Genomic DNA, 27,610 nt, shown 5'->3' with positions numbered 1-27,610 from the left:
TGGGAATGGCTACACTTGCCTACCAGCTGCTGCTTCTCCTCCATGTCACCAGCAGCCATGGAATTGATTTGACAGCTGCTGAATGACTTCTAGGTACTGGCACATCTATTTAGGCTGGCGCTGGAGAAGGGCAAACTCCGTAGGGAGGCTTGTCTTCCCTCCTGACATCTTTGTTACATACAGACCAACACGGATACCCTTATGAATACAAAAAGGGAGAATTCCGTCGTTAAATTCTCACCTATGTGGAGAGAAGATCATAAACTATTAGGTGAACAAATAAATTTGTAAAATAATATAAATAGTATGATGCAATTTTTACAAAAGGATATAATAAATACATCTCCAATAAATAAATCATATATATATATATATGGATTTTTAAGTCTAGAAGGGTACATCAGACTTTTCCTGAAGGAAAGAAAAAGAAAAACTTTTTTTTAACTTTTTACACTTTTATGTTATATAAAAGCATCTTCTGTTATTATTTTTTAACTTTTTAATAGAAAGGCTTTAAGCCAAAAACTCATTTATTTAAGAAGTTAAATTAAACACCATATACAAAGTTAGGCATAGTTGAAAAGAGTAAATCAAAAAAAAGGAAGTTTTAATAAATTTGAAGTATGACATATCAAGATTACACGTCTTCATTTATTTTTTAAAAATGTAAATGCCATTTTTGTGTTTTTTCTTCCTTTTTTAATCAAAATTAAATGTAGCCGCCTGTATTCCTTGCACATCTCTCTCCCCACAGCTCTCATTGTTTTACAGGGGATGTTTGTGACCAGCACTAACCTCAGGGAGAGAGGTTTCTCAGCTATAATTGAATTAGTTCACCCAAGCCTTCGGAACAGCTGCAGTGTCTAAAAGCATACAACCGTGAGAGTGAGGCTACGTCTTCCCCGGTTTCTTAACAAGCTGATTTGACACACGCATCTCGAGAGAATCTGTTAAGAAATCCATCCAGGAGTCCAACCCAGAGATGCAATTCTAATCAGGTTCCGTCACTCAGACAATAAACACTGTGCTCCTTATAATTTTATTATTTACACTCCTGACTTATTTCCAAAATCATTGGGTATCACCTGGATTTGAAAATGGCACAACGATTCAAATTTCCACCCAACTCAACTTCTCTGACTCAAAGCCTTGCAAAGGCCTTTGTTACAACACAAATAAAAATACACTGTCATGTTTATGCCTTTGTCCTTCATTTTTAGCACAATTTCGTCAAACTGAATGTTGCAAAGCACAAAATGCCAAGGAAATGAAACATGGGAAGAGAAGTGTTGATAAGAATAAACGGATCGGGAAAGATTTAGCACCTCCCAGCAGCTGGCCCAAGGCAACCCAGAAGCAGTTTCAGAACACAGGAGGGCCTTGAGAATTCATCTTTGTAAGATATATAGTTTTATTTACCAAGTTTTCATGGTTCCTAGGAGAGGAAAATAAACAGAACTGACTTATTAGAGATCCAAAGGAGCTCAGGAAAGAGCAGGCAGTTTCCACCAGTATCAGACTGGAAGGTCCTGCATGACTTTAAATCATATATGTGATTTGTTCACCCACAGGCTGGGCTAGGTTAAAAAAAGGAATCTGAGGCCATGGACTCCTGGCACATAGACCACAGAACCTAAGGGTCTATCTACACTCCCTCCAGTGCATCTAGAACCCAAGCAACCTAGACCATCAGTATCTAGGATACTAGAAACCTCTAATACAAGTTCTTGATAAACTGAGGCAGGTAAAATAGCTGAACAGCTGAACAAAGACTTCCCAGTTTCTGACCTGCATATATAAGGAGGGGAAACTATTTTTCCAGATCCTTTTTATGTCAATGCTGGTAAGTGGGTACTAGCTATAAATTCTAGGTCACTTCTATTTAATGGACAAATATTTATCTGGGTGTTAATTAATGCCCTGGCCTGTGCTAGGTGCTGGATTTGGAAAGGTTAATAAACCATAAGCCCTTCCCTCTAGGATGTTAAAATTTCCAGATTTGATACATGCATCTCAAAGAGGATCTGTTAGGAAATCCATCCAACAGACCACACAATATACCACAGGGTTTTTGCCGTAACAGTTCTTTCCAAATCTCTTCCTCAGATTGTCTGAAAGACTATTCTTCTGAATTCTAGAAAGGTGGCAGCAACAATAGAAGCACATAAGAAGAGAATAGCCAATACCAAAGCCAAAACCCATGGATGACGCCACAGCAACACTGAGTGGGAAATTATCCTCTGAATTCCAAAATGCAAATGTTTGGGTACAAATCACATACACCCACAAGACTCGCATTCTCCGCAGCTCTGAGGAAAGGAGGGAAGCAACGGGGTGACTGAGGGGCCTGAGGACAGGAGGCCCCCAAGCAGCCACAGGCCCTCCCTGGAAGCCTGCTGGCCAGTTTGGGAGCAGCTGCTGAACTGGAAGGCTTCTGCCTGCTCCAATGCCAGGCGAGCGGAAGGGGCCCACAGCCACATCCGCCAGCCCACGCTCTGGAAACTGCTCCCCCAGGACTCACACGATAGGAATGCACAAGGGTAAGAAACTGCTGAGCACAGAAGCAGACTTGAGCAGAACAGGGAAAATAGAGAAAAGGGAAAGAGGAGGTCCAGATCAAAGAGAAAGAGAAAGAGAAAGAGGAGAACAAGCCAGGAAATCTCAGAAAATAAACTACCGTATTTTTAACAGCTTTATGAGTATATCATTTATGAATCATAAACAAGCCTTTTTTTTTTTTTTTTTTTTTGTATTTCTCCAAATCTGGAAACGGGGAGGCAGACAGACTCCTGCATGTGCCTGACCGGGATCCACCCGGCATGCCCACCAGGGAGCGATGCTTTGCCCCTCTGGGGTGTCGCTCTGTTGCATCCAGAGCCATTCTAGCGCCTGAGGCAGAGGCCATGGAGCCGTACTCAGCGCCCGGGCCATCTTTGCTCCAATGGAGCCTCAGCTGCAGGAGGGAAAGGGAGAGACAGAGAGGAAGGAGAGGGGGAGGGGTGGAGAAGCAGATGGGCACTTCTCCTGTGTGCCCTGGCTGGGAATCGAACCTGGGACTCCTGCACGCCAGGCCAACGCTCTACTATTGAGCCAACCGGCCAGGGCAAACACGCCTTTTTAAAGCATACAACTCACTGGTGTTTACTATACTTATAAAGTTGTGTAACCATCACCATGACCTAATCTTAGAACATTTTCAACACCTCAAAACTCAACCTGTGTCTATTATAGTCACATTCCAAACCCTTGACCTTCCCCCATTCCTCCACTAATCTATTTTCTCAATGTATAGGTTCAACTATTATGAACATTTTATATATCACATAATATGTAATCTTTTGTGACTGGCTTCTTTAATTTAGCACTTTTGAAAGTTCATCTATGTTGTAGCATGTAGCATGATTAGTATTCATCACTTGAGGGAGGGACATTTGGGTTTTTCACTTCTAGGCTATTATGAACATTTATGTGCAAGCGCGTATGCAGTTAGGTTTTCATTTCTCTTGGGCAGATACCTAGGAGTAGATATGCTGAGTCGTATGGCAACGCTTTGACTTTTGAGGAACTACCCAAATGTCTGCCAGAGTGGCTGCACCATTTTATATACCCTCCAACAGTAAATGAAGATTCCAATTCTTCCACTTCTTCATCAACACTTGTTATTGTCAGTCTTTTATTATAGCTGTTCTGGTCGGTATCAGGTAGTGTCTCATGGTTCTGATTTACATTTCTCTAATGGAAAATGAAGTTGAACATCTTTTTTTTTTTTTAAATAATTTTATTTTTTTAATGGGGTGACATCAATAAATCAGGATACATATATTCAAAGATAACAAGTCCAGGTTATCTTGTTCAATTATGTTGCATACCCATCACCCAGAGTCAGATTGTCCTCTGTCATCTTCTATCTAGTTTTCTTTGTGCCCCTCCCCCTCCCCCTTTTCCTCTCCCTCTCCCCCCTCCCCCCCGTAACCACCACACTCTTATCAATGTCTCTTAGTTTCACTTTTATGTCCCACCTACGTATGGAATAATGCAGTTCCTGGTTTTTTCTGATTTACTTATTTCACTTCGTATAATGTTATCAAGATCCCACCATTTTGCTGTAAATGATCCAATGTCATCATTTCTTATGGCTGAGTAGTATTCCATAGTGTATATGTGCCACATCTTCTTTATCCAGTCATCTATTGACGGGCTTTTTGGTTGTTCCCATGTCCTGGCCACTGTGAACAATGCTGCAATGAACATGGGGCTGCATGTGTCTTTACGTATCAATGAGTTGAACATCTTTTAACGTGCTTATTGAACATATATATATTTCCTTTGGGAAAATGTGCACCCATTGATTGTTTTTCATATGTGCCCTGACTGGGGCTCAAACTGACACCTTCAGGATCGAGCCAGTGCCCTCAGGACCAAGCTGGCAACAAGGGCAGTGACACCGAGATCCAGTCGGCAACCCCAGGATTGAAACGATGACCTCAGCACTCCAGAACAACACTCCATCCACGGAAAGACTTTTTATTCATTATAAAACAATCTGTTTTTATTTCTGCTAATGAAGTTAATCAACTGCTTAAATTTAAGGATAGGGAAATAATGACTGGGTTCACAATTATTTTGTAATTCCATTTCAGTTGTTTTAGCAAACAACTGGTTCTTTTCCAATGTGGATTCACTTAAAAATACTCACTAGGGTTTTTATTACCTTCAAAATACTCTGGTTAATGGATTAAGTTAAAGTATGTGGCTCCTCTTGAACTTATGCAAATCAGTTTAGTTCATTTCAGTTTGAAACGAACAGATTTATTCCGATTGATCCCTGGTGAAATTTCAGAGTAGGACAAACAAAACCCTAGACATAACTTTATAGAATAAAAACATAAATCTCTTTAGCAGATTAATATTTTGCTGCCAACAGCATCTTCAAAGAGGTGATGAATGTTGTCTGCAACCCCAGCTTTTCTTTAGACATTTATGGAATTTCAATTAATAAATTTTGCAAATCCTTTGCTAGATAGCTACAAAAGATCCTTCTAAGCTTGAGATAGCAAGATACTAGTGTCACTATATTATATTTGTCCTGTTGTATCAACCCTTGAGAAAAGGAATCTGAATGTAAAACTTTTAAATGTTCTGATCCATTTCACTGAAGGTATAAAGGATTTACTCAACTTCAGGATTTTTAACTTTGTTCACCAAATTCATGTTTCTGTATTTTATCCTGACTTGTCACCGCCCTAAAACTCAGCTATCTATTTTGTACAAAGGAAATAACCCCCTTGGTAAACTGTTGTGTGGTGTAATTAAGCTACCATATATAAAGCTCTTACCACAGTACATGCTCTGATAATCACTCAATATATAATAGCTCTAGTTGGCAATATTTAAATATATTTTCAAAGCCCTTCTATATTATGACCATCTCCCCCCTTCATACTAAAAGTTCCTAAACTTTCAGTCCGTACTCCTCAATAGCCTGCCTAAACCACACCCACCATAATGTATAATTCAAGAGTGGACACACCCCAGTATATCATACACACGATATGACACGTGTCTTCTGTCTCCTTCTCCTCAGCTGACCCTTAAATATTGCAATCCATAACCCTAGTGAGTGATGCCCCAAATAAACTAGGAGCCAATGAAGACTAGATGTCAAAACTATAAATAAACTTCACATGTGCTATATTTGCTTAAGTAGATGGGTCAAACACACGGCACAGAAGAATGCAGATCTACATTTAGTTACCAAAAAGTAAAGACCTCTCTTTTTTCTTTTCAGAGATGCTACAAGGAAATTAAAAGTGAAAATAACCACCTTAGAAACACTGAAGCAGAAACTGTACACCCTACATTCTAAGTATTATAGTATAAAATATTTCAACCCATGTCAAATGCCAGACACTTCACACAAGCCACAAATCCAAGAAGCAAAAACTGTGTCAAATGAGGAAGTCAAAAGTGCCCTCACACAGTGCCACAGATTTTACAACAAATAATCAAATGATTCTCTTCTCCACAACTTTTCCTTTCCTTTACTGAGCTTAAGACAAGCATATGGTAAATATGGAACTAATTCAAATTCTAATGCTAATAATCGGAGTGAAGTAGACTTCACAAACCATTTTTTTTAAGTTCTTTTTTTATTTTATTTTTTACTTTTATTTATTCATTTTAGAGAGGAGAGAGAGAGACAGAGAGGAGAGAGAGACAGGGGGGAGGAGCTGGAAGCATCAACTCCCATATGTGCCTTGACCAGGCAAGCCAGGGTTTTGAACCGGCGACCTCAGCATTTCCAGGTCGACGCTTTATCCACTGCGCCACCACAGGTCAGGCCACAAACCATTTTTTCCACCTTCTCAACGTAATGTAATGAAATGGAACGAGGTACCACTTAGTATAGAGCAGGAGGTTTTTATATAAAACCCAATTAATAGTTTCAATATTACAGCTGATACAATCACACAGAATCCAATGTATCAATAAAGACCTTTGCCCCATGAGGCCTTTAGGATCCTTCTCAAACTCACAGACATTTGGGGGAAAGAACTTTTCTCAAAATGCTTCAGTGGCAGGAAGCACTTGACCAGTGTTTTAAAAGGACAATGCTGAAACTGCTGCATGAAGCGATAGCAACGGCCCCTACTTACTGGGTCAGTGACCACAGAATGCTACAGTCTTTTAAAGCCATTAAGGATCAAAAAGAATTACCTCCATTTGCAATATTAACTTTACTTAAGCCTATAAATTTTCATAAGGCTAAGCATGATTCAATCTGCTTGCCTGGGTATATATAGCCTCAGGTTTTGACGTAAGATGAAGAGGATTCTAGGCCTAGGTCAATGAACAATCCTCACTGAGTTCTGGATGATGCCAAAAAAGTAGACAACTTTATCAGAAGTCTCAAAAAGAGCACAGAAATCTCCTATGTATAGAAATCCAGGAGCAGGTGGAGGAAGAGTTCGCAACAAAGCAAGATAAAAGGTGAACTGCCTATAAAGTCAGACTGAGACGTCCAGACTACATTCTATCAGCATGAGGAGCCATCCCTGAAAAGATTTTTAATATGTTAAAATGAATGAAAGTATTTCAAGATAATGACTCTAACTAGGAATTAGATCAATTAAAGTTTGTGTGTATGGCCTGATCAAGCAGTGGTGCAGTGGATAGAGTGTTGGACTGGGACACAGAGAAGCCAGGTTCAAAACCCGAGGTCGCCGGGCTTGAGTGAGGGCTCATCCAGCTTGAGCATGGGGTCTCAGGCTTGAGCATGGGATTATACACATGACCCCATAGTTGCTGGCTTGAGCCCAAGGTCACTGGCATGAGGCCCAAGGTCCCTGCCTTGAGCCCAAGGTCGCTGGCTTGAGCAAGGGGTCACTCACTCTGCTGTAGCCCCCCCACCAATAAAGGCACATATGAGAAAGCAATCAATGAACAACTAAGGTGCCTCAACAAAGAACTGATGCTTTTCATCTCTCTCCCTTCCTGCCTGTCTGTCCCTATCTGTCTCTCTCTGTCTCTCTGTCTTTGTCACAAAAAATAAATTAAAAAGTATGTGTGTCTGCACACTTTCTGTGCAGGAATGGTATGAAGGGTGTGTTGGTGTGTGAGTGTGGTCTATGTAGGAGTGGGAATGTAGTATGTGTATGTTGGGGAACAGAAAACAAAAGAAGACAGACCAATTAGAATGCAATAATTCAGAGAAGAGGTGTTCCAGCTTTAAATTAAGGATTTAGAAGTGGAAAGAAAAATACATTCAAAGTCAACGATGTGGAGATTGTTTGACAGAGGTAGAAAGAAAATAAAACAAAGGTAAAATATGAGGCTTGGGGATAGGTCACTGAATTATTGACATAACTGAAAAGAGGATATCAAGAGAAATACATAAGACTGAGTGACAAGACATCCAGTCGCAGCCAGCACCGAGGGCGGGTGTGGGAACAGTCCCAGTGACCAAGACTGCTGAGAATGAGTGACACTAGGAGAAGTATTGATAAAAATTCCCCTTACATATAACTAAGTTGTCTTCAAAAACAAGTTTATGAAGCTGTTTTTACATAGGCACCCATTTCATAGTACTTCTAATCTCAGAATTGTTTAATTTTTAAACTGTGCTTGTGAACACATAAATATTCAACAATACCACCCAATGTAGTTCAGGCAAATAGTGATAAAGTGCATATTACATTATTAACACAAAATTGATTTTGTTGCTTGAATTTACTTAGGACTTTCAGCTTTTCAGGTATTTTTTTCTTACATTAATTGTCTTATATTAACTGACTTTTTCTTTACAATTTTTCTGTGAGGAAGACCACACAATATGTTTGGATCAAGGATATATAATAAAAGCTGAGCTATAGAAAGAGGAAAATTTCTTAGATTAAAAAGTTTTATTTGGTCACTTCCTGATATTTTATGGTTTTAATAAAAACTATCTGAGCCAAAAACAATCTTAACTTTTAATATATTTTATTTCTGGCAACAACATGAAACACTCCATCATGGACGGAAGAAGAGAGTAGTTCACGTAAATATCAAGTTCCTCTTTAGCCATTTTCAATAAAAGCATAACTATTTCATGAGAGTCAAGGGTCAAGGGACTTAGCGGTACCACTCACTAGGAATTCGGCAATATCGTTTGCTTTATAACTAAAATTAGGAAGCATAACACAGGTAGAATGCAAACTCATGAAGAAGCTTATCAAATACTTAGTATAAAATCTTATTCAGAAGTCAAACTGGCTACTCTTTGAAACTATGGCATTCTTTCCTGTACTATCTCACTGTAGGAAGTACAGTGTGTACAAATAAAAAGTAATTACTGGTTTATTGGTAGTGACCAATGAACCATATTAAAGTAAAATTTTAACAATAGGGGAAACAGGGCAAGTATGTAGGAACACTGTGATATCTTTGCTAACTTTTCTAAAAATGTAAAACTACTCAAATAAAACGTTGGCTTTGAAAAAAGAAAACACTATACCTTTTTTATTTAAAGACCACATTTTGTTTAATTTCATACACCAAACATCTAATCAATAAGTGTGTATTGAACAGGTGCTTAGCTCTGTACCACGTACAAAGGAAACTAAGTCCTAATGACAAAGATATCACTTCCCTCAAATTTCCAAACTCCCACAGCCAAGGAACTCGATGTCCAGCAGAGAAGAGATAAGATTCAGGATGACAGAAGAGCAATACAGGCAAGTCATAAAGTAACATTTTATCCTTTCTCCTGCACTCCCAGAAACCTGTTCTACCAGGATAAATCTTCCTCCGGCCCTGGATTAAATCTAAGATAGGCTCCAACATTGTGTGCCTGGTGTTGAATAATAAGAAGTCCCTAAAGTAATCTCAGTTCAGTAATTAAATACCCAGTCCATATAAAAACCAAGCTCTGGACTTCATTCAAAAGCACAGCATTGCCTCCCCTAGCTCGGGCCAGCTGCAGGCACAAAGCCCGTAGTGGGGCTGGGGCGGAAGGCAGGTCAGCTTCTTCTCTTCCCTTGGACAGCAGACCTGCCCAGCCCTTAATAACTGATGAGCACTTGCTTCTGACCCCCTTTGGGTAGTTAAAGGGGCAGAGAAAGTCATAACTGCCCTGCAGCCGTCTGATTGGTTTGCTGTGAGATGCTCAAAACTGGCTGCTCCACCCACAAGGATGATTACACCTTCCCTGGATGGTCACTTACACTTTCACAGAACACCTCTAGCCCACTGTCAATGGAAAACAGTTCCATCCCATCCACTGTCCTCTGCTCTCGGCCACTGGCTGTATCAGCCAGCTTCTTCCCCCTTTAGATTTCTTGGGCATGACTGATACACACAGTCCCGTTTCCCAAGCTCCAGGGCACACATACGAGGCTCCCTTTGCGGCCTTCTCACTGGAATGGGGTTTTACAGCACACTGGCCACATCCTCTCCTACCTCCAAATCTCCTCTCAGCCCGGGCAGCCTCATCTCTACACTGCAGGTGGTGCTGAGCTGGCATCCCCAAGCCTGGCTCCTCATCCACCCTGAGCAAGTCCTGCGTAGGTGGCGCAGCACTGTGTTTGGGGCCGTGAGAGTGACAGGCACTCAGGACCTCGGCTCAATCCCATTTTATCCTTCTGTTGACATTGTAACATAGATAGAAAATCAGAGTCATAAAAATAAAAACACCCATGGTTTTAGAATAGAATGCTGTTTCTAGTTTAGGGAGTGGGGACAGGCTTGGCCAAAAGCCTGGTTTGGAGCCAGACCTTGAACTGGTCGGGACAGGAGTGAGTGGAGACGAGGCAGAGGAAGAGGGGCACTTCCACGGAAGGGTATGCCTTCCTTAGGGGTTCAACTGTACCTTCTTTTTCAAATAGGAAGAATTAATACATGAAAATTTATCTTAACTGGTACTATTTATTCTTATTCCAATGATTTGTGAGTTATCAATACTTCTAAATAAATGCCCCAGATGACTGCTCATTCTGTTCACTAGAAGCTCAGAGATCAGTTAGAACTAGGTTCAAATATTGCCAATTACTAGTCAGGTGACCTTCAGTAAGTCACATAATCTTTTCCTCGTCTGTCAACATGATAGTAACACCAACAGCACCATAGGGCTGGTGCCCAAACTAAAGGAACATACGTATAAATCACAGTATATGGAATATAATAAACTCCCTGTAAGTGTTTGACTACTGTTATTTTTATTATTGCTATTATCATCATCATTATTGTTACAAATACCAAAAATTACAGCTTTCTCCAGTAATCATAAAATGTTAATTGACTTGTCAGGGAGTGACTTGAAAATCATCTGGTAAAATTAATTTGAAGTTAAGTTAATCCAATTTTTTACCTTAATCAAAGTGCTAGCTTTTTGTCACTGTCATTACTTAGCCCTAAAATATAGTATTGAGGACACCACAGTATTTAGCCTCAGTCTATTGGGAAGTCAGAATGTGAAGGAAAACTGTAATGAAAGGTGTGAAAAAAAAACAATCTAAAGAAGAATCCAGATGGAGAGACAATTATTTCTTGTGCCAGAAAGGGGATGAATCTGGGCCAGTTACATGGGTCAAGTGGCATCTGTGCTTGGCCCTAGAGGCGAGTAGAAATCTGCCAGGTAACAGAGGAGAAGAGAATCCTAGCAAAGTCAAAGGCAAAGGCAATGCAAGACATACATTTAGCTATCCAGGCTAAAACTTCTTGTTAATTAATCTAAGAAATACCCCTTACATATTTCCAAAAATATCTATATTTTAAAAACAGATTAGTTGCATGATTGTCAAAGGTAGAAGGTAAGGGTGGGTGAAAGGTACAGACTACCAGCCATAAAATAGGTAAGTAATGGAGATGTACATACTGCGTGGTGACTATAGTCCATCCTACTACATTGCCTATTTTGAAGTTACTAAGAGAGCAGATCTTAAATAGTCTCATCACAAACACACAAATCTGTGACTATGTATGCATAGTGACAGATGTTGACTTACTGTGGCGATCACTTTGCAATATATAGATGCATCAAATCATTATCTTGTGCACCTGAAACTAATAAAATGTTGTATGCCAATTATGCCTCAATAAAAATTTCTGATTAACTGAATTAAACAGAGCACTCATTTTCTAAATAAATATTTACTTGACAGTATTTCAAGCAATGTTAAATTAAATGAAAAATATTGATAACGTGAATACACAGTTCTACATAAATAATTGTTAATAATCTATTATAATTTGGATAGTCTAATTACAAATAACTCGTAAGGTACTTTTACAGTAATTTAGATTCGAAAATGACTTTTGCTTAAGGAGTCCCGTTACTATGCAGCTCATTTTACAATTCCCTCAGATAATTGCTTAAGAAAGTTAGTCTGGAGCCTATTGTGTTAGTCCAGTGCTGTGTAAACCTCAGCAGTGATTTTAAGCAATCATCCGGCCTCTTGACTACTCTGCCCTCTAGATCCCATTCCAGGCCTGGAGGGGAAAAAAGTTGCTGAAGTTTTATTCAACATTCTCACATTCATTCCTTAAATTTCTACCTAAAAATGCATGTATCTAGTTAAGATATTGCCAACTCTTTAGATTTACTAGTCTCTTACCAGCTTTAAGGTAGTACAGACTAAAAGAAGGCAAGACTCTTAATTCAGATTAAGCTATCTCAACGTTCTATGAAAAAGCTATTAAAATAATATTAAATGAGAAAAAAAGTCTTCCAAATAGTCTAATAGATGTATTTCTTAAATCACAATAGAAAACGAATGAGAACCACCACAAAGTAGTAAAGGGTTTATAACAATTCACAGTCTTCCAAAGGATGAGACTAAGACAGGCATCAAACATTAACTGCGGTTTCCCAGTCATCGCCACCTTACATGTGCTGGTGCATCTGGGCCTCACAAACGTCCTTAAACCCAAAATCTTTCCAGTGCTTCCTACATGCATGGTACTATACTACATGCTATACGGAATAGTAAAATAAATTATACGATATATGCCCTGGCCAGTTGGCTCAGCAGTAGCGCATCGGCCCGGCGTGCAGGAATCCCGGGTTCGATTCCCGGCCAAGGCACACAGGAGAGGCGCCCATTTGCTTCTCCACCCCTCCCCCTCTCCTTCCTCTCTGTCTCTCTCTTCCCCTCCCGCAGCCAAGGCTCCATTGGAGCAAAGATGGCCCAGGCGCTGGGGATGGCTCTGTGGCCTCTGCCCCAGGCGCTAGAATGGCTCTGGATGCAACAGAGCGACGCCCCAGAGGGGCAAAGCATCGCCCCCTGGTGGGCATGCCGGGTGGATCCCGGTCAGGCGCATGCGGGAGTCTGTCTGACTGCCTCCCCGTTTCCAGCTTCGGAAAAATGAAAAAAATATATATATACGATATAACTGCTATTCTCAGGGGTGGTAAGATTCATTCATATAACCATAGAATAGCAAATATGATAAACCCTAAAAAAACATGATGCAGGAAGAGGCATTAGAGCTAGATTTTGAAAGAAAAGCAGGACTGCGCTGGGCAGAATCGGGAAGAACACTACGTTAACAAACACACAGAAAGAGGAGAGGGAAGAATGTATTGAAAGACTTCAAGTAATACATTTCGGCTGAGCCAGATTAGGCCAGAGAATGTCAGAGGGGATCGTCTGGGAAATTCTTCAGTGGCAAAGGAAGAAGTTCAATGCCAAAGCTTCTGGAACGGGGTAGGGAATGAGTGCTGGGCAGAGCAGTAGAAACAGGAATGAGAAAGAGGGTTCTCTTATTTGAGAGACACATGAGCCCAAGAGAAGTTTAAATGAGTGAAGACGGCACTACTGACCAGTATAGTGAGCCTTTGAACCTCATGGCCCTTGCAAACTCGGAGAGTGGTAGAAGCAGTCACACCTATAGTTTAACTGACAGTAAGGAAATCTTAAGGATAGAGTCTGCATAAGTTTTAGATTTTAAAAGTTTGAGTTTCCTTTTAGAGTGCTACTTTAATAAGTAATCAACAAAATCTGGATGCAGGTATCCTACCCTTTGTAGCTGAAACCACGTGAGTCTCAAGTGGGGGTTTGGGGAAGCAAACAAGCAGGAAGTTTAGAAGTACTTAATGCAACCTGAAGAGCAGATACTTCTATTTGCAGGAAGATAAGCAAGATACTTCTATTTACAGGAAGATAGGTTCCTAGAACATAATCAGACATAACAAAGATTTTGAAATACCGGGAACCTCACACAATTATGCCTTGTGAGATCCTTATGAATTTTACCCAACAATAATTTGAATGGAATATGCAGATACCAACAAGACAGGAAGAAAGCAAACTGTACAAGAAAACATAAAACCAGTAAGTCATTCAGGAAGGAGAACACATTCTAGAGAAGAAATGTAGCATGTATAAGAGTTAAACAAGGCTTTCAGAAAACAGTTTGAATAAATGCAAAACACAAAGCAGTAGGAATGATTTAAGCAGATTTATACCTGCTTAAGAGCCTGATTTTAGACATTCCAACAGTTAACAATAGAAACATCTTTCTTCATTCAAAATTTAGATGTTTGCTTATCAACAGAAAAATGACCTGCACATTCAAAACAAAGCACTAATAACATTTTGGCAACGTTTGCCAAATTTGTTTTCCAAGTGTCTTTCAGAGAAGTAAAACACTGGGAACTGAATGGCACCATCACACCACAGGTATTTAAGGTACTTCTGCAAATCTCATGATGACAGAAATGACATATCAAAACAATAACAATAAAACAAATCACTTCCTTTCTTCACAAAGCCTTTTCTTACCCTTTTGGCCACGTTAATCTGTCCATCCTCAGAAACATCTCTGTTGTTGATTTTGGTCTCTCCGACACCATGTCCAGTATCTCTAACTGGCTAACTGTGTGATCTCATACCCCAAGTGAGTTCACAATAGTCCTCAAGGGGAGGAGTTGGGTCACTCTCATTTTTACAACCCCTGAGGGCCTAGTATAGAGTCCTCAGGAATTTCTTGAAGAATCGGAAACTCGGTTACTAAATTTTTCTTTGTAGTATATTTATACATGCTTTCCTGTTACAAACTGTTCCTATAACAAGAACTCTAGAATAATTATTTTTGCTAAGAACAATTACACTTCAAAGGAGCACTAATGGTTACTGTATTGGCTGTGGGTAGAATGAAGAAAAACATAATATGAATCAGTATTTCACAGACTAGTCAAAGAGAACTCTAATAAATCTCATTTTCAATAAAACATTTTAGGCTTTAAAGCTACTTGTACTTCATTTCCTTTAATGTTAAAAAATAAGTAAGGAATTGCTCTGAAAATAAAAACCCTCTCAGCAAAAGGAAACCATATTCTAAACCTATAAAAGAGATGTGTTTGTTCTAAGGTTAACGCTTTGGCTTAGCTTAATCACTGGCACTGGGATAAATCAGCCACTTGGGTTCTCTGTTCTTGCATTTCATCCAGTATTGTACAAAGACATTTCCTCCCCCCCCCCCACTGGTATATGGGATACAAAGATTGTGCACTAAAATGAAAATTTAGTGAACTGTTATTTTTCATGTCACCCATTGTTGTATCACAGACCTTATTCCAAGGGGTTAAAGTTGCTGATTCACATTGTGAAATACTGAGCAAACTTGAATCCTTCTGTCCCCTGACCTCATGGAGTCCTCTGGGATGCTATATATAGTTTTAAGAGGGAAAAAAAATCAAAATAATTCATGCCTCCACTTAGCAGACCACGGCTTCTGTGGCAGCTAGAGGATGTCGTCCTCCCTTTCTCATAACCAAGATGAGCAGCTGTATGTTACACACGATCCAATACTAAATATTTAACTTATCTCCATCTTAAAATACTCTTTGATAAGCATATGTATGTCAAGCAAAAATTTGTTAATTATATAAGATAAAAAAAATTAACTTTGGAATCAGATAATAGTGGAAGTCCATTTTAAAATATTGAGACTTTCTCCTATACATTTTTCATTATCAAAGAAAATTATTTCCTTTATAAGTTTGAAACACATAATGCAACATATAAATGTATTATAGAATTGTACACCTAAAATCTATAATTTTACCAATCAATGCCACCCTAATAAAGTCAATAAAAAAAAGAAAAAAGAAATATATCTTTTTTAAAACTGCTGTACTTTTGTTATACATTTATTGAAATACTTTCAAAACTGTTCCAGAAAGACTGGGAGAAGGATATTCTCTGGGCATTTATAATATGCCTCCTAAAAAATTACTTTTTTTCTAATAAAAATTGGGACTGAGGGGAAAAACCCTCAATGCATTTATAAATATCACAAAATATTTATGAGATCTTTAATTTTATAATCTTTCTATACAAGCAAAATAAAAAATTAAATCAAGTAACCAGCTACTTTTGGATTTTAAAGTGAATTTTTGCCTTAGTTTTTTATTACTTTGTATGTCTTGCCACCATTTGTTTATCAATTCTACTTAATATACCTTACAGTTTTTACTCAAATTAAACTTCAAAAAATCAGGCCCATTTTTGAGCTGCATTCCCTACTAGCTATGCCAATGACCTGGCGACAGAGAAAGCATATTATAATGGCATTGTACCAGAGCTAATTTTGGGAGGGAAGTTTCCAAAAGCAAAACACTCTAAATTGGAAACAGAAACATAAGCCCAAAGTAATCACCAACTAGGTCTAGAGAGGAGCTGGCATTTGCCCTCAGTCAACAGAAAATAGCTACAGTTTTATTGTAATATATCTATCTACATTAATGTTTAACTTATACAGCTAGGTATGTATATATTTAAGTTTTTCTTTACTGTTTAAAGCTGATTATTAAGTCTTTGGGAAATATCTCAGTAAATTTCCACATAACTTATTTCCAAAAGGATGTGGTATAAGAGCATGTATATTTTCCCCTGGTTATTAGAGCTATAAAAATACAGGAAGTGCTGATTTTAACAAGAAGTGGTTTGTTAAGACTACTGCCTTGCTACAGAAGTTACATTTAAGAAAAAGAGTTTTCTCTTAAAAAAAAAAATTTAAGTCAGTAAAGCTGTAAAAAGGAAGGAGATTAAAAAACCAACTGGAGTCTGACCAGTAGTGGAGCAGTAGATAGAGTGTCTACCTGGGACACTGAAGTCCCAGGTTCAAAACCCCGAGGTCACGGGCTTGAGCACGGGCTCATCTGGCTTGAGTGTGGGATCATCAACATGGTCCCATGGTCACTGGCTTGAAGCCCAACATCACTGGCTTGAGCAAGGGGTCACAGGCTCCGCTGGAGCCCCCCAGTTAAGGCACATACAAGAAGCAACTGAAGTGCCACAACTACAAGTTGATGTTCTCATCTCTCTCCCTTCTTGTACCTCTCTCTCTAAAAGTAAAAAAATAAAAATAAAAATAAATTGGAGGGGGCCCTGGCTGGTTGGCTCAGTGGTAGAGCGTTGGCCTGGCATGCGGAAGTCCCGGGTTCTATTCCCGGCCAGGGCAAACAGGAGAGGCACCCATCTGCTTCTCCACCCCTCCCCCTCTCCTTCCTCTCTGTCTCTCTCTTCCCCTCCCGCAGCCGAGGCTCCATTGGAGCAAAGATGGCCCAGGTGCTGGGGATGGCTCCTTGGCCGCTGCCCCAGCGCTAGAGTGGCTCTGGTCGCAACAGAGTGATGCCCCGGATGGGCAGAGCATCGCCCCTGGTGGGCGTGCCGGGTGGATCCCCGTCGGGCGCATGTGGGAGTCTGTCTGACTGCCTCCCCGTTTCTAGCTTCAGAAAAAAAAATACAAAAAAATAAAATAAAATAAAATAAATTGGAGGGGGCATAAACCCAAGCAAGTGACGACATCAATCAATTCCAGACATTAATTACTCTACTGATTCCAGGTACTGAAGGCTGAGGAAGGAAGACTTCTCTGCAAGGACTACAGACAAAAACCTCCAAAATAGAGCAACTCCACGGCTACTTTTTCTGCTGAGTCTCTCTTTTAAGGCCGTTCTTGTATAATTCCTTTTGGCTAGGTCATTGTTTTATTTTTATACCACAGGTTTTATTCTCTCTCAATAAAATTTAATTTAAAAATATTATATGAAAATACTTGCTCCAAGAAAAGTCAGTAAATAAAGCTGGCTTTTTAAACTGCTTTTTTATAAAATTATTTTAGATAATGCTTAAGTAAAACCATTTTTTTTTCAAAACTAATAAGGGAGTGATTCTTATTATAAAGTGATTTCACAAAAGAATGCAAACAGCCAGTAACGGGGAGGTAGTTAACCTTTAGTTATGATTGGCTATGCCAATCCTATGATTCTAGACATATTAGGACAAACATACATAAATCAAATAATGCTTGCTCTTCATTCATCTCAAATTTAATTCATTTTCTGGCAACATTGGTATGAAATTCAAGAAAGTACTCAGCCACTGGTTCAACTTCTTACCTGCTGGGCAAACACACAGGCAGGCTTGGAAGCCGTTCTGCACAATCCGATGTCTGGCAATAACCACAAGAGACTTTTGGTGTCTAAAACCATCATGAAAGGAAAAACATTCCCTGATAAAAGATCTTTCAATAAAAGTAGAAAGAATGTATATCTGCAAAACACGAATTTTTAAGTACCTGTGTATATCAGCATCATTAAAACAGAATTTTGAGAGCAGGTCGTGAACCTGACACTGAAGGTTGAGGCTGGCTGGCTTCCTTCTGTATTTACATCTCCCTGGGAGTTGACCTTCGGCCTGCATTCAAACTGGGAACTACTCACACACACCACTGCCCTCAGGAGAATTCTAAGACCTCCAACGGGAAGGCGACCACTGGTCTCACTTCTCTTTACATCCACTTCAGAATTTCCACAGTGCTTTAGTCACTCTTTAACTGGAAAATCTTTAAAACACATTGTACATTTCTGTTCTTTTTTTGCTCTGTGTTGGTTAAAGGAGCAAAAATAAAATATTAAATTACTTTTGTCATAATAATGGAGTAAATTATTCATTAATTTCTGTGCACTTTGGGAAACATTCTAACAATTTATCAACAGGAAGAAGGGCTCAAATAAGGTATAGACTATGAGAGTATGAATCATAAAAATAAAGGGACCAGAGGAAAAGAGAACAGAGGGAAAGGGGATGATAGGATGGGATAAAGCTGAAGGGAAGGGGGAGGGTGCTGTAGGGAGGGGGGCAAAGGAGATGTTGAGGGGAATACGGGGGAGGGGTGATGCATTCGGGGCGACACTAGAATCTATGTAAACACAAATTAAAATCAAATAAATAAATAAAGTCAGGAAATAAATACTTAATACTTGGTATTAAATAGTATAAAACTTGGTATTCAATAACTGGTATTCTCTACGAGTATAAAAACTTAACAGAGGATATAATAAGCAGCCTTACGCCTGCAGTGCTTCTGTACTGTGGGGGTTTTTATGGCTTATTAAAAGAGGGGTTTTTTTGGGGGGTGCAAGAAATAAAGCCAGCAAAACTCTCAGATTACAGTATAAATGCTTCATTTCAAGAGACAAATCTTAAACATGTACCTGTTTTTATACATTTGACACTATTTTTTTTCAAGTTTTTAAAAAATTTTTTATTTTTTAAAGACTTTATTCATTTTAGAGAGAGAGCAAGTAGAAGCAGGAAGCACCAAGTCCTGTATGTGCCTTGCCCTGGGAAGCCCAGGGTTTCGAACCAGTGACCTCAGCGTTCCAGGTCAATGTTTTACCCACTGTGCCACCACAAGCCAGGCCATGAACACACACACTTTAAATAAAGTTACAATCACTACTGACTGACTATATGAGCAAGTGAACATACTACTTTGAGTTCTACTTTTCAAATTTTCCACATTTCCTATGTATAAACATGGTATGCACATTTGTAATTTTTAGTCTGAACATAAGTATACCATTGTTGTAATTGCATCAGATCAATAATTTACTCTTTTTTTAATAATTTTATTTTTAATGGGGCGACATCAATAAATCAGGATACATATATTCAAAGATAACAACTCCAGGTTATCTTGTCATTCATTTATGTTGCATACCCATCACCCAAAGTCAGATTGTCCTCTGTCACCTTCTATCTAGTTCTCTTTGTGACACTAATTTCTGATGTAAATTATCAAATCAGATTTTTTATTTGAAATTTTACCTATGAAAAATTTCACATTTCACATACCCCTTAGCATGTTTCTTTTCCAAGCTTACTTTTTAAAATTATGTGTATATAATAATAAATACTGGAAAACCGGATCTAAACTAGATTTTTCTAGAAAAACACACAAGTCTACAGAAAGAGACTTTGCTTGAAATGGGGGTGCGTAATGTAGTATGCGGATGGTGTTATACTGAACTGTACATTTGAAACCTGTATGGTTTAGTGAACCATGTCATCCCAATAAACTAAAAATATACTTTTTAGAAAGTAATACACACACACACAAAAAAAGAAAAACAAACAAGTCGGGAATCAATACATCATAATTACATCTAGCTCTTATGAAAAGAAACAATATTTTTATAAGCTAAAACACCCTATATATAGAATCAGGGCTTGAACATAACAGAAACAAAAATATAATAGACCATCGAGGAACAATTTTCTTCCCAAGTGGATTTTGGTGACATAGCTCCTTGAATTGGCTCGCTTGTCCATTCTGAAATGAAATCACACTGCATCTGAGGCAATATTACAAAACCTGGTGCCTTCTTGGACCAAAGCCTGCCACAAACATCTTCAGAGCAGATGAGGGAGAGGTAGAGAGAAGAAGGCCAGCTGTCACCCAGGACCCCTTCATCACACATTTCCGATGGCTCCAGAGTCTCCACCCCTTAAAGCTCTGGTCTTTAATGGCTATCTTTCAGAGAAATAACAATGATGGGAGCTCCACTGCCTCGAAATGCATGCATCCTGGAGATAAGAATAAATTAACTGTGGAAACTGCCACTGCTGAACAACCCACTATCACGAAATCTCATATACCGCATGCCCAGATTACCATCACCCAGAGCCACCAGTGGTGACAATCCTGGCTCTGTATGAGCCGTTTTGTGTTTTTATTTTCAAGCATCACTGAAAAATAAAAATCATCACATTATGTTTTCATGACATTAAATATCACCTGCTACAAAAAAAACAAGAACGCCTCTAATGAGATCCTAGGCACTTTTCATAGTGTCTGAGTATCAAGAAATATCACAATAGCAATTTTTATAAAACTTAGCATTTTATGCCTCCACATATGTGTAGATGCATGTTCAGATAGAGGCATTTTTATATAAATGAATTCATAAACAGAGGAAAACAATGCAAACCTGCTTATGGTATTTACTCATATTGGAAGTCATGTCCATTATCAATGGTTGTGGATGGAAAAGAGCAGATAAGCATGAGTCTTTAATCCTGTCCCAGGGTTACATTTACCAACCACACAGAGTAAAAGACAAACACCCTCGGTTGTCCAAATCTATTCAGTTCCTGGGTCTGGATAAAGTATGTGTAGATGCTAGGGGTATACATATTCCAGAGCGCCAAAAAAGGACCCATCCTCATCAAAGGCCAGGCTCTCCATGGGCAGGCTCCCTCCTCCTACTGGCTATAAATTTCCTGTCTTGTTTTGTTTACACCTATGGCCAATGAAAAATCAGTTCCACTACATGTGCCCAAAAAGTTAGGTCAGTTTCTACAAAAACTATTCACAAACCATAAAATCTAATATTTCCTCTTATGTTTAATGGTCAATGCTCATTTTGCAATCTTATTTTGCATTTTAATAAAAAGTATATCGTGCAGAATTTATCAGAAGCCATAATGCAAAAATAAAGCAAACTGAAAAGTTTGGGAACAGTGACGTTTTGATACAGCTCCTAAGTAACTACTTTGTTTCAATTATCTGTCTAGTGATAAAACATTTGACTCTCAAAACTAAAGGATTACATGACTTTTCCAGGAGAACCCACTAAACATTTATAGAATATTAATGGCTGTAAATTTTAATTAACAGTAATAGAAGAGTCTTCTGAGCAACATGAAATATAAATTAAACATTTCTGCATACCCAAAAGGGGAGCTACTGGATCACTGGGAGGGATGGTCTCCAGAGAGTATCACACCCAAATAAGAAAATAAGAAAGTCAAAATTTTGTTTTACAAACAAGCCTATAACAAAATATTAAATAAGTTATAAGAATTATCAGGCAAAAAATTAAATGAGGTTTAAAGGAAGCAATAAGGGAATGAACCAAGTGGCCATGGGGCAGATTTCAGGGACAGCTTTATTCAAGTGGACCAACGTCATTGTAAAGCTACAGGACAATTCCAGATGCCACATGAAAACTCCACCTCCTGGCATCACCAGCCTTTGACCACTGTCCACTGGCCAAAACTTTCATTAGGCAGCAATATAAAAACCAGATCGAGTCGAGACGTACCGCAAAGCAAAGGGAACACATTTTTACTACAGACCCATGACTGAGGACATCATCAACAATGCCTTCTAAAACTCCAATATAAAAATGATAAAAGCACCCCTTTAATCAAACACCAACAAATTAAGTTACCAATGTTAATGGAAATTGGCTATATAAAGAAGTCCTATGTTGCAATTTAATGTAAAGTTCAATATCCTTCTATAAAAGTTTTAATAGTCCTTTATATAAAGAGAACATCATTTATTGAAAGAAAAAAAGCCAAGAATTCTGTGTTCTAATTCCAACCGTCATTAAAGTTGGTATACGATCTTCAGCATGGTATTTTTCTTCATTTTATTGGGGTGGCTCTGGTTCATATAGTTATACAGGGTTCAGGTGCCCAATCTACAACTGATTTTCCCACCTGTAAAGCCGAGATAAATACTTCTGTCCTGACTACTTACCAGGCAGTTGTGAGATTCAAATAACATAATTTATATGAAAATACTTTTAAAATCATGTCTAAATATTTTAGCTAGTGCTTTTTTAAAAATTATTGATTTTAGGGGGAGAGAGAGAGAAAGAAACATCAGTTTGTTGTTCCACTTATTTATGCATAGAGTGGTTGGTTCTTCTATGTGCCCTAACCAGGGATAAACCCTCAACATTGGCATATCGGGACAACATTCTAACCAAATGAGCTACCCATCCAGGCCCTGTTAGCTACTGCTTTCATTTTCTTCTGGAGTTAAAACAGATTAAGATACTCTCACAGAAACACTTCCATTTTAATGATGACTGCATAAATGCTAATTGTTATCCCATATGCATCCCGGGAGAAAAATTATATATGAGTAACGCAAATAGATTGAGGAACACTGCATTACACAGAAGGACCCATGAAGTCAGTAAGTATCATTATCAATATTTTTTAAACATTTTATTCCATTGGATGTTTTAAGTTATCATTAATTTTTCATAGCCAGGACTACTTTATGTTTGATGGTAGTTTTCTTTCAGGTAACCTAGTAAAGCAAAGTTAAAATGATCATAAATGCCTACTCTATAAACTCAGTAAATATGGAAATCAACAATCTAGAGATACAAAGCAAACTTTCTCCCTTCATAATCTCCATCACTGAAAGGAAAACTTTCAGTTCCATTGTTCAATTAATAACCCAAAGTCCTAATATGGAACAGAACTTCTGGGATGTGATTACAAAACAGAGTGATCCAGGGCAGACCCAGAGCTTTCTGGATCTTCTGGTTTGACCTTGTATATCTAAGGCTTCAGGGCCTGACAAACCTTACGTGATTTAGCAGGACTTCCATTCCTGAGCATTTGTATTTCTATCAGATTAGAATGTCGACACAGGCCTTAGCCAATTGGCTCAGTGGATAGAGTGTTGGTTGGCGTGCAAAAGTCCCAGGTTCAATTCCTGGTCAGGGCACACATAAAAGTAACCATCTGCTTCTCTCCCCCTTCTCACTCTTCTCCTGTCACAGCCAGTGGCTCCACTGGTTCAGGCGTCAGCCCCAGGCGCTGAGGATTGCTCTGCTGGTCTGAGCGTCAGCCTCAGACACTGAGGACAGAGCTCCATTGATTCAAGTGTCGGCCCCAGACAGGGTTTTCAGGTGGATCCCAGTCAGAGCACATGCATGATTCTGTCTATCTCACCCTCCTCTCACTTAAAAAAGAAAATAAAGTCTATACAATTTTTCTTCAAAATAAAAAATCCTTGCTAACATAGAATAAAAGGTTTTAATTTAAATGATCCCAACACGCTTTTTAAATTCATGTAAAACAGTTCAAAAAAAAAGAATTAAAAAAAACCTGGGGCAAATTAGAAAAAAAAATTTAATTTAAACCTTAAGATACATGTTATAGACTGAATATTTGTGCCCATTCCCCCAAATTCATGTTAAAACATTCCTTTAGTGTGCCAGCATTTTGAGGTGGGAGCTTGGGAGGTGATAGGTCCTAACACTAGAACCCGAATGAATGGGATTAATGCCCTCAGAGACCCCAGGGGGCTCCCTTGCTCCTCCTGTGAGGTTATAGAGAGAACCAGGAAGCATCTATGAACCAGGAAGTGTCCCCCACCAGATAATGAATTTTCCAATGCCTTCATCTTGGACTTCCCAGCTTCCAAATTGTGAGAAAAAGGTTTCTGTTGCTTATAAGCCACCCAGTCTATATTTTGTGATAGCAGCACAAACGGATTAAGCCAACACTTAAATGCAAAGAGGAACTTAGAAAAACCTCAGTTTGAAAACCTACAGGACTTCAGAGTATAGAGTAGTCCTAAAGAAATTGAATAGATTTTTAGGTTAATTTTGTAATCTACAGAATGAAGTATTCAAAAAATACCCACATGGAAAAAGAGGAACACCTGACCAGGGGTGGCACAGTGGATAGAGTGACAATCTGGGATGCTGAGGTCCCTGGTTTGAAAGGCCATGGGTGCTGGCTTGAGCACAGGATCATGTAAGGGTTGCTGGCTTGCACCCCAAGGTCACTGGCTTGAAGCTCAAAGATGCTGGCTTGAGCAAAGGGTCACTAGCTCAGCTTGAAGACCTTCCCCCACCCATCAAGGCATGTATGAGAAGCAATCAAAGAATAACTAAAGTGAAGTTACTACCCTGTGGAATATAATAAAAGAAAATAATGACAAATACATAGGACAGTTGAGATTCAAAGCTCACATGAAATACTCTTGGAGTAGCTGTACCTGTAACTTACTATAGATTTACTCTGAGACTGAACATCACAAAATTTACACTGTAATCTGAATAAAGAGATAACACAGTTTACACTTTAAGTCGGAAGACATTCCTATTTCACTATGAAACACACAAGTACTTTAAAGGCTGACAACTTTCTAGTCTGAAAAACGGAGTTTAGTTTAGCACTGTTTCACTGCTTTAATATTAAATAAATGAATTTGTGATTGCTAAATTAAATAGGCCATTTTTCAAAACACTCTATACTGCTCCCTCATCCCATCCCAAGCACACACTCCAAAATCTTTTTTCTTTCTTATAGCCCAGGCTTCTGCCCATACATAAGCAAAGGGTCTCCACGGGAATTTAGAAAGCAGATGAGAAACTGGTTTAACTGGGAAAGAGATCATTAGAGGGGCTTCTTGTAAAATGTGTTGCTTTATAGCAGTTTAGTATTCTAGTTTATCAGGGGACAGATGGAGAAATCACAACTTACCAAATGTTTATTATACATGCAGATGGCTGTTTCTCTTTTGAATCTTTCATTCCTTTACTTGCCCCTTGGTTTGTGCAGATATGAACACTAGCTCCCTCGAGGGTTCTTCCTGGGGCAGAGCAGCCCACTGTCCCTGGCCCGCACTCTTCCTTTCAATAGGGCCCGTGTGGCCCCACCCCTAGGGGTGTGTGCTCGCACTTGCCTTCCTACACGACTTCCCACAATCCCAGCACGATAACTGAAAAAATCTTGGTTGTTTCTCACTCAAAGAAAAAGTGGATTTTAACTCGTGTGGTTTAAAATGAGCTGGACTCAAACTCAGTTCCTTGCAAGCTTAAGCTAAACTACTCCTGGAGGTGTCCCAGAGACAATAAAAGGAAACCAGGGTCCTGGCCGGTTTGCTCAGTGGTAGAGAGTCGGCCCAGCCTATGGAAGTCCCAGGTTGAGTTCCCAGCCAGGGCACACAGGAGAAGCCCCGTCTACTTCTCCACTCCTCCCCTTCTCCTTCCTCTCTGTCTCTCTCTTCCCCTCCCACAGCCAAGGCTCCATTGGAGCAAAGTTGGCCCAGGTGCTGAAGATGGCTCTGTGGCCTCTGCCTCAGGTGCTAGAATGGCTCTGGTTGCACAAAGCAATGCCCCAGATGGGCAGAGCATCGCCCCCTAGTGGGAATGCCGGGTGGATCCCCATCAGGCATATGTGGGAGTCTGTCTCTCTGCCTCCCTGCTTCTCACTTCAGAAAAAAATGAGGAGGGGGGAACCAGGCTGTAATGGGCTGTTCAACAGCTTAATTAAATACTTCTAATCAATTACAGAAAATGATTTAGAAATTTGGAATTTGCTATTTGATTTGTAGAAGCTGGTATTAATATGTGCAAATTATGAGCAGTCTGAGTGTTGGCTCTTTATTTCTGTGTATTTTTCATTCTTGAGAAGAAAACAGATGTTATATATCTATTAAGCATATGGATGGTAGAATTACAGAAAAGTTTGGTGCATTTTCTAAGTTTTCTAAATTATCTTCATTACTCTAATGAGCAGGGCTAGGCAACAGAGGTCATGATAAAAATAAATAAAAGGAATTTTATGTTGTGTCCTGTTACCAAAGATCTTTCTTCAGGAACTATTTGCAAATAGTTAGATGGCCGTTTTTTGCCTTGTCATTCAATAAATTAAACAAATAATTACTGATTATCTACAATGTGCCTGAATCTGTATTAGCATTATGGGTTCAGACTTTTTTTAAATTTTTATTTATTTACTTTTTTGCAAGAGAGAGAGAGAGAGCAAGCAAGAGAAATAGACAGGGACACAGACGGGAAGGGAGAAAGATGAGAAACATCAACTCTTTGTTGTGGCACCTTAGTTGTTCATTGATTGATTTCTCATATGTGCCTTGACCGGGAGGCTACAACAGAGTGAGTGACCCCTTGCTCAAACCAGTGACCTTGGACTCAAGCCAGCAACCTTAGGCTTCAAGCTAGCAAATTTTGGACTCAAGTCAGCGACCATGGGGTCATGTCTATGATCCCACAGCTCAAGTCGGTGACTATGTGCTCAAGCTGGTGAGCCTACGCTCAAGCCAGATGAGCCCACACTCAAGATGGTAACCTCATAGTTTGGAAACTGGTTCCTCAGCATCCCAAGCCACAGCTCCATCCACTGCACCACCACCTGGTCAGGCAGGGTTCAGAATATTTATATTGTAGAAACAGAACATAATAGGAGACAGAGACTTGTGCACATAGACATTTCAAAATAATATATTAAGTATTAAGGAATCAAAAAATTACCATTTCACCATTTTCATAGTAATAATGGATTTAGGCAAGAATCATTAATGAATGCTAATGGGTAAAAGTTTGAAATATTTCATCACAAATAGTTATTATCAATCTATAAGTACAAAATTTCATTAACTTTACACTAGAGAAGCCTGGTAGACACCATCTTAACAAAGCGAAAAAGTTAGCATCACCATAATCACCATATAATGTTGTATGCAATTATATCTCAATTTTTTAAAAAGTTAGCATCATCAGTAATGGGACAAAACAACATTGTATGCCTCCTGATATGCTGCACTAAGAGGGACATACATCTGTGGTATTTCTTCTAAAAATTATACCTAAATTGAGAGATAGCCTTAGTAAGGTAATGAAAGGGAAGAAAAGACTAAGGAACTATTCCAGTTTGAAGGAGACTACAGAGATATAACAAACAACTGAATTGGATAAAAATCCTGGACCTATGAAGCATATCATGGAGATCATAAAATTTGAATGAGGCCTATGTATTAAACGGTAATAGATCAATGTTAAGCTCCTGATTTTGATGATCGCACTGTCAATATATAATAGTGTCTTTGTTTTTAGGAAAAACATACAGCGGTAATGGGTTAGTAGGGCATCACATGCGCAACTTCATCTCAAATAGTTCAAAAAAATTCATTAAAATATGTAAAAATATCTGAAGGGAAAATTATAAGGAATTTTGGCAAAAATGTTAACAAATGAGAAATCTGAGCAAAAGGAATA

At 38.9% G+C, this 27,610-nt stretch overlaps 1 protein-coding gene across 3 annotated transcripts in view; it reads right to left on the bottom strand.

Annotated features, from left to right (window-relative positions):
• TBC1D4 (TBC1 domain family member 4) overlaps positions 1-27,610 on the bottom strand; it is a 227,868-nt gene that overhangs the window by 133,801 nt on the left and 66,457 nt on the right. Inside the window, exons 1-2 of one of the 3 annotated variants that reach the window (XM_066237877.1) lie at positions 18,064-18,102; positions 17,885-17,967 (exon numbers count right to left, since the gene is read on the bottom strand). The exons of the other annotated variants lie outside the window; for them this stretch is intronic. Of the exons in view, the coding sequence (XP_066093974.1) occupies positions 17,885-17,967; positions 18,064-18,082 (102 nt within the window). The 5' untranslated portion in view covers positions 18,083-18,102. Of the gene's footprint in view, positions 1-17,884; positions 17,968-18,063; positions 18,103-27,610 lie in introns of those variants that run through there. 3 annotated transcript variants of the gene reach the window in all.

The sequence above is a fragment of the Saccopteryx bilineata genome, chromosome 6 (assembly GCF_036850765.1).
Source record: "Saccopteryx bilineata isolate mSacBil1 chromosome 6, mSacBil1_pri_phased_curated, whole genome shotgun sequence".
In the NCBI taxonomy this organism is placed as follows: domain Eukaryota; kingdom Metazoa; phylum Chordata; class Mammalia; order Chiroptera; family Emballonuridae; genus Saccopteryx; species Saccopteryx bilineata.
Note: the sequence above shows the minus strand (reverse complement) of the source record. Positions and strands in the feature narration are given on the sequence as shown.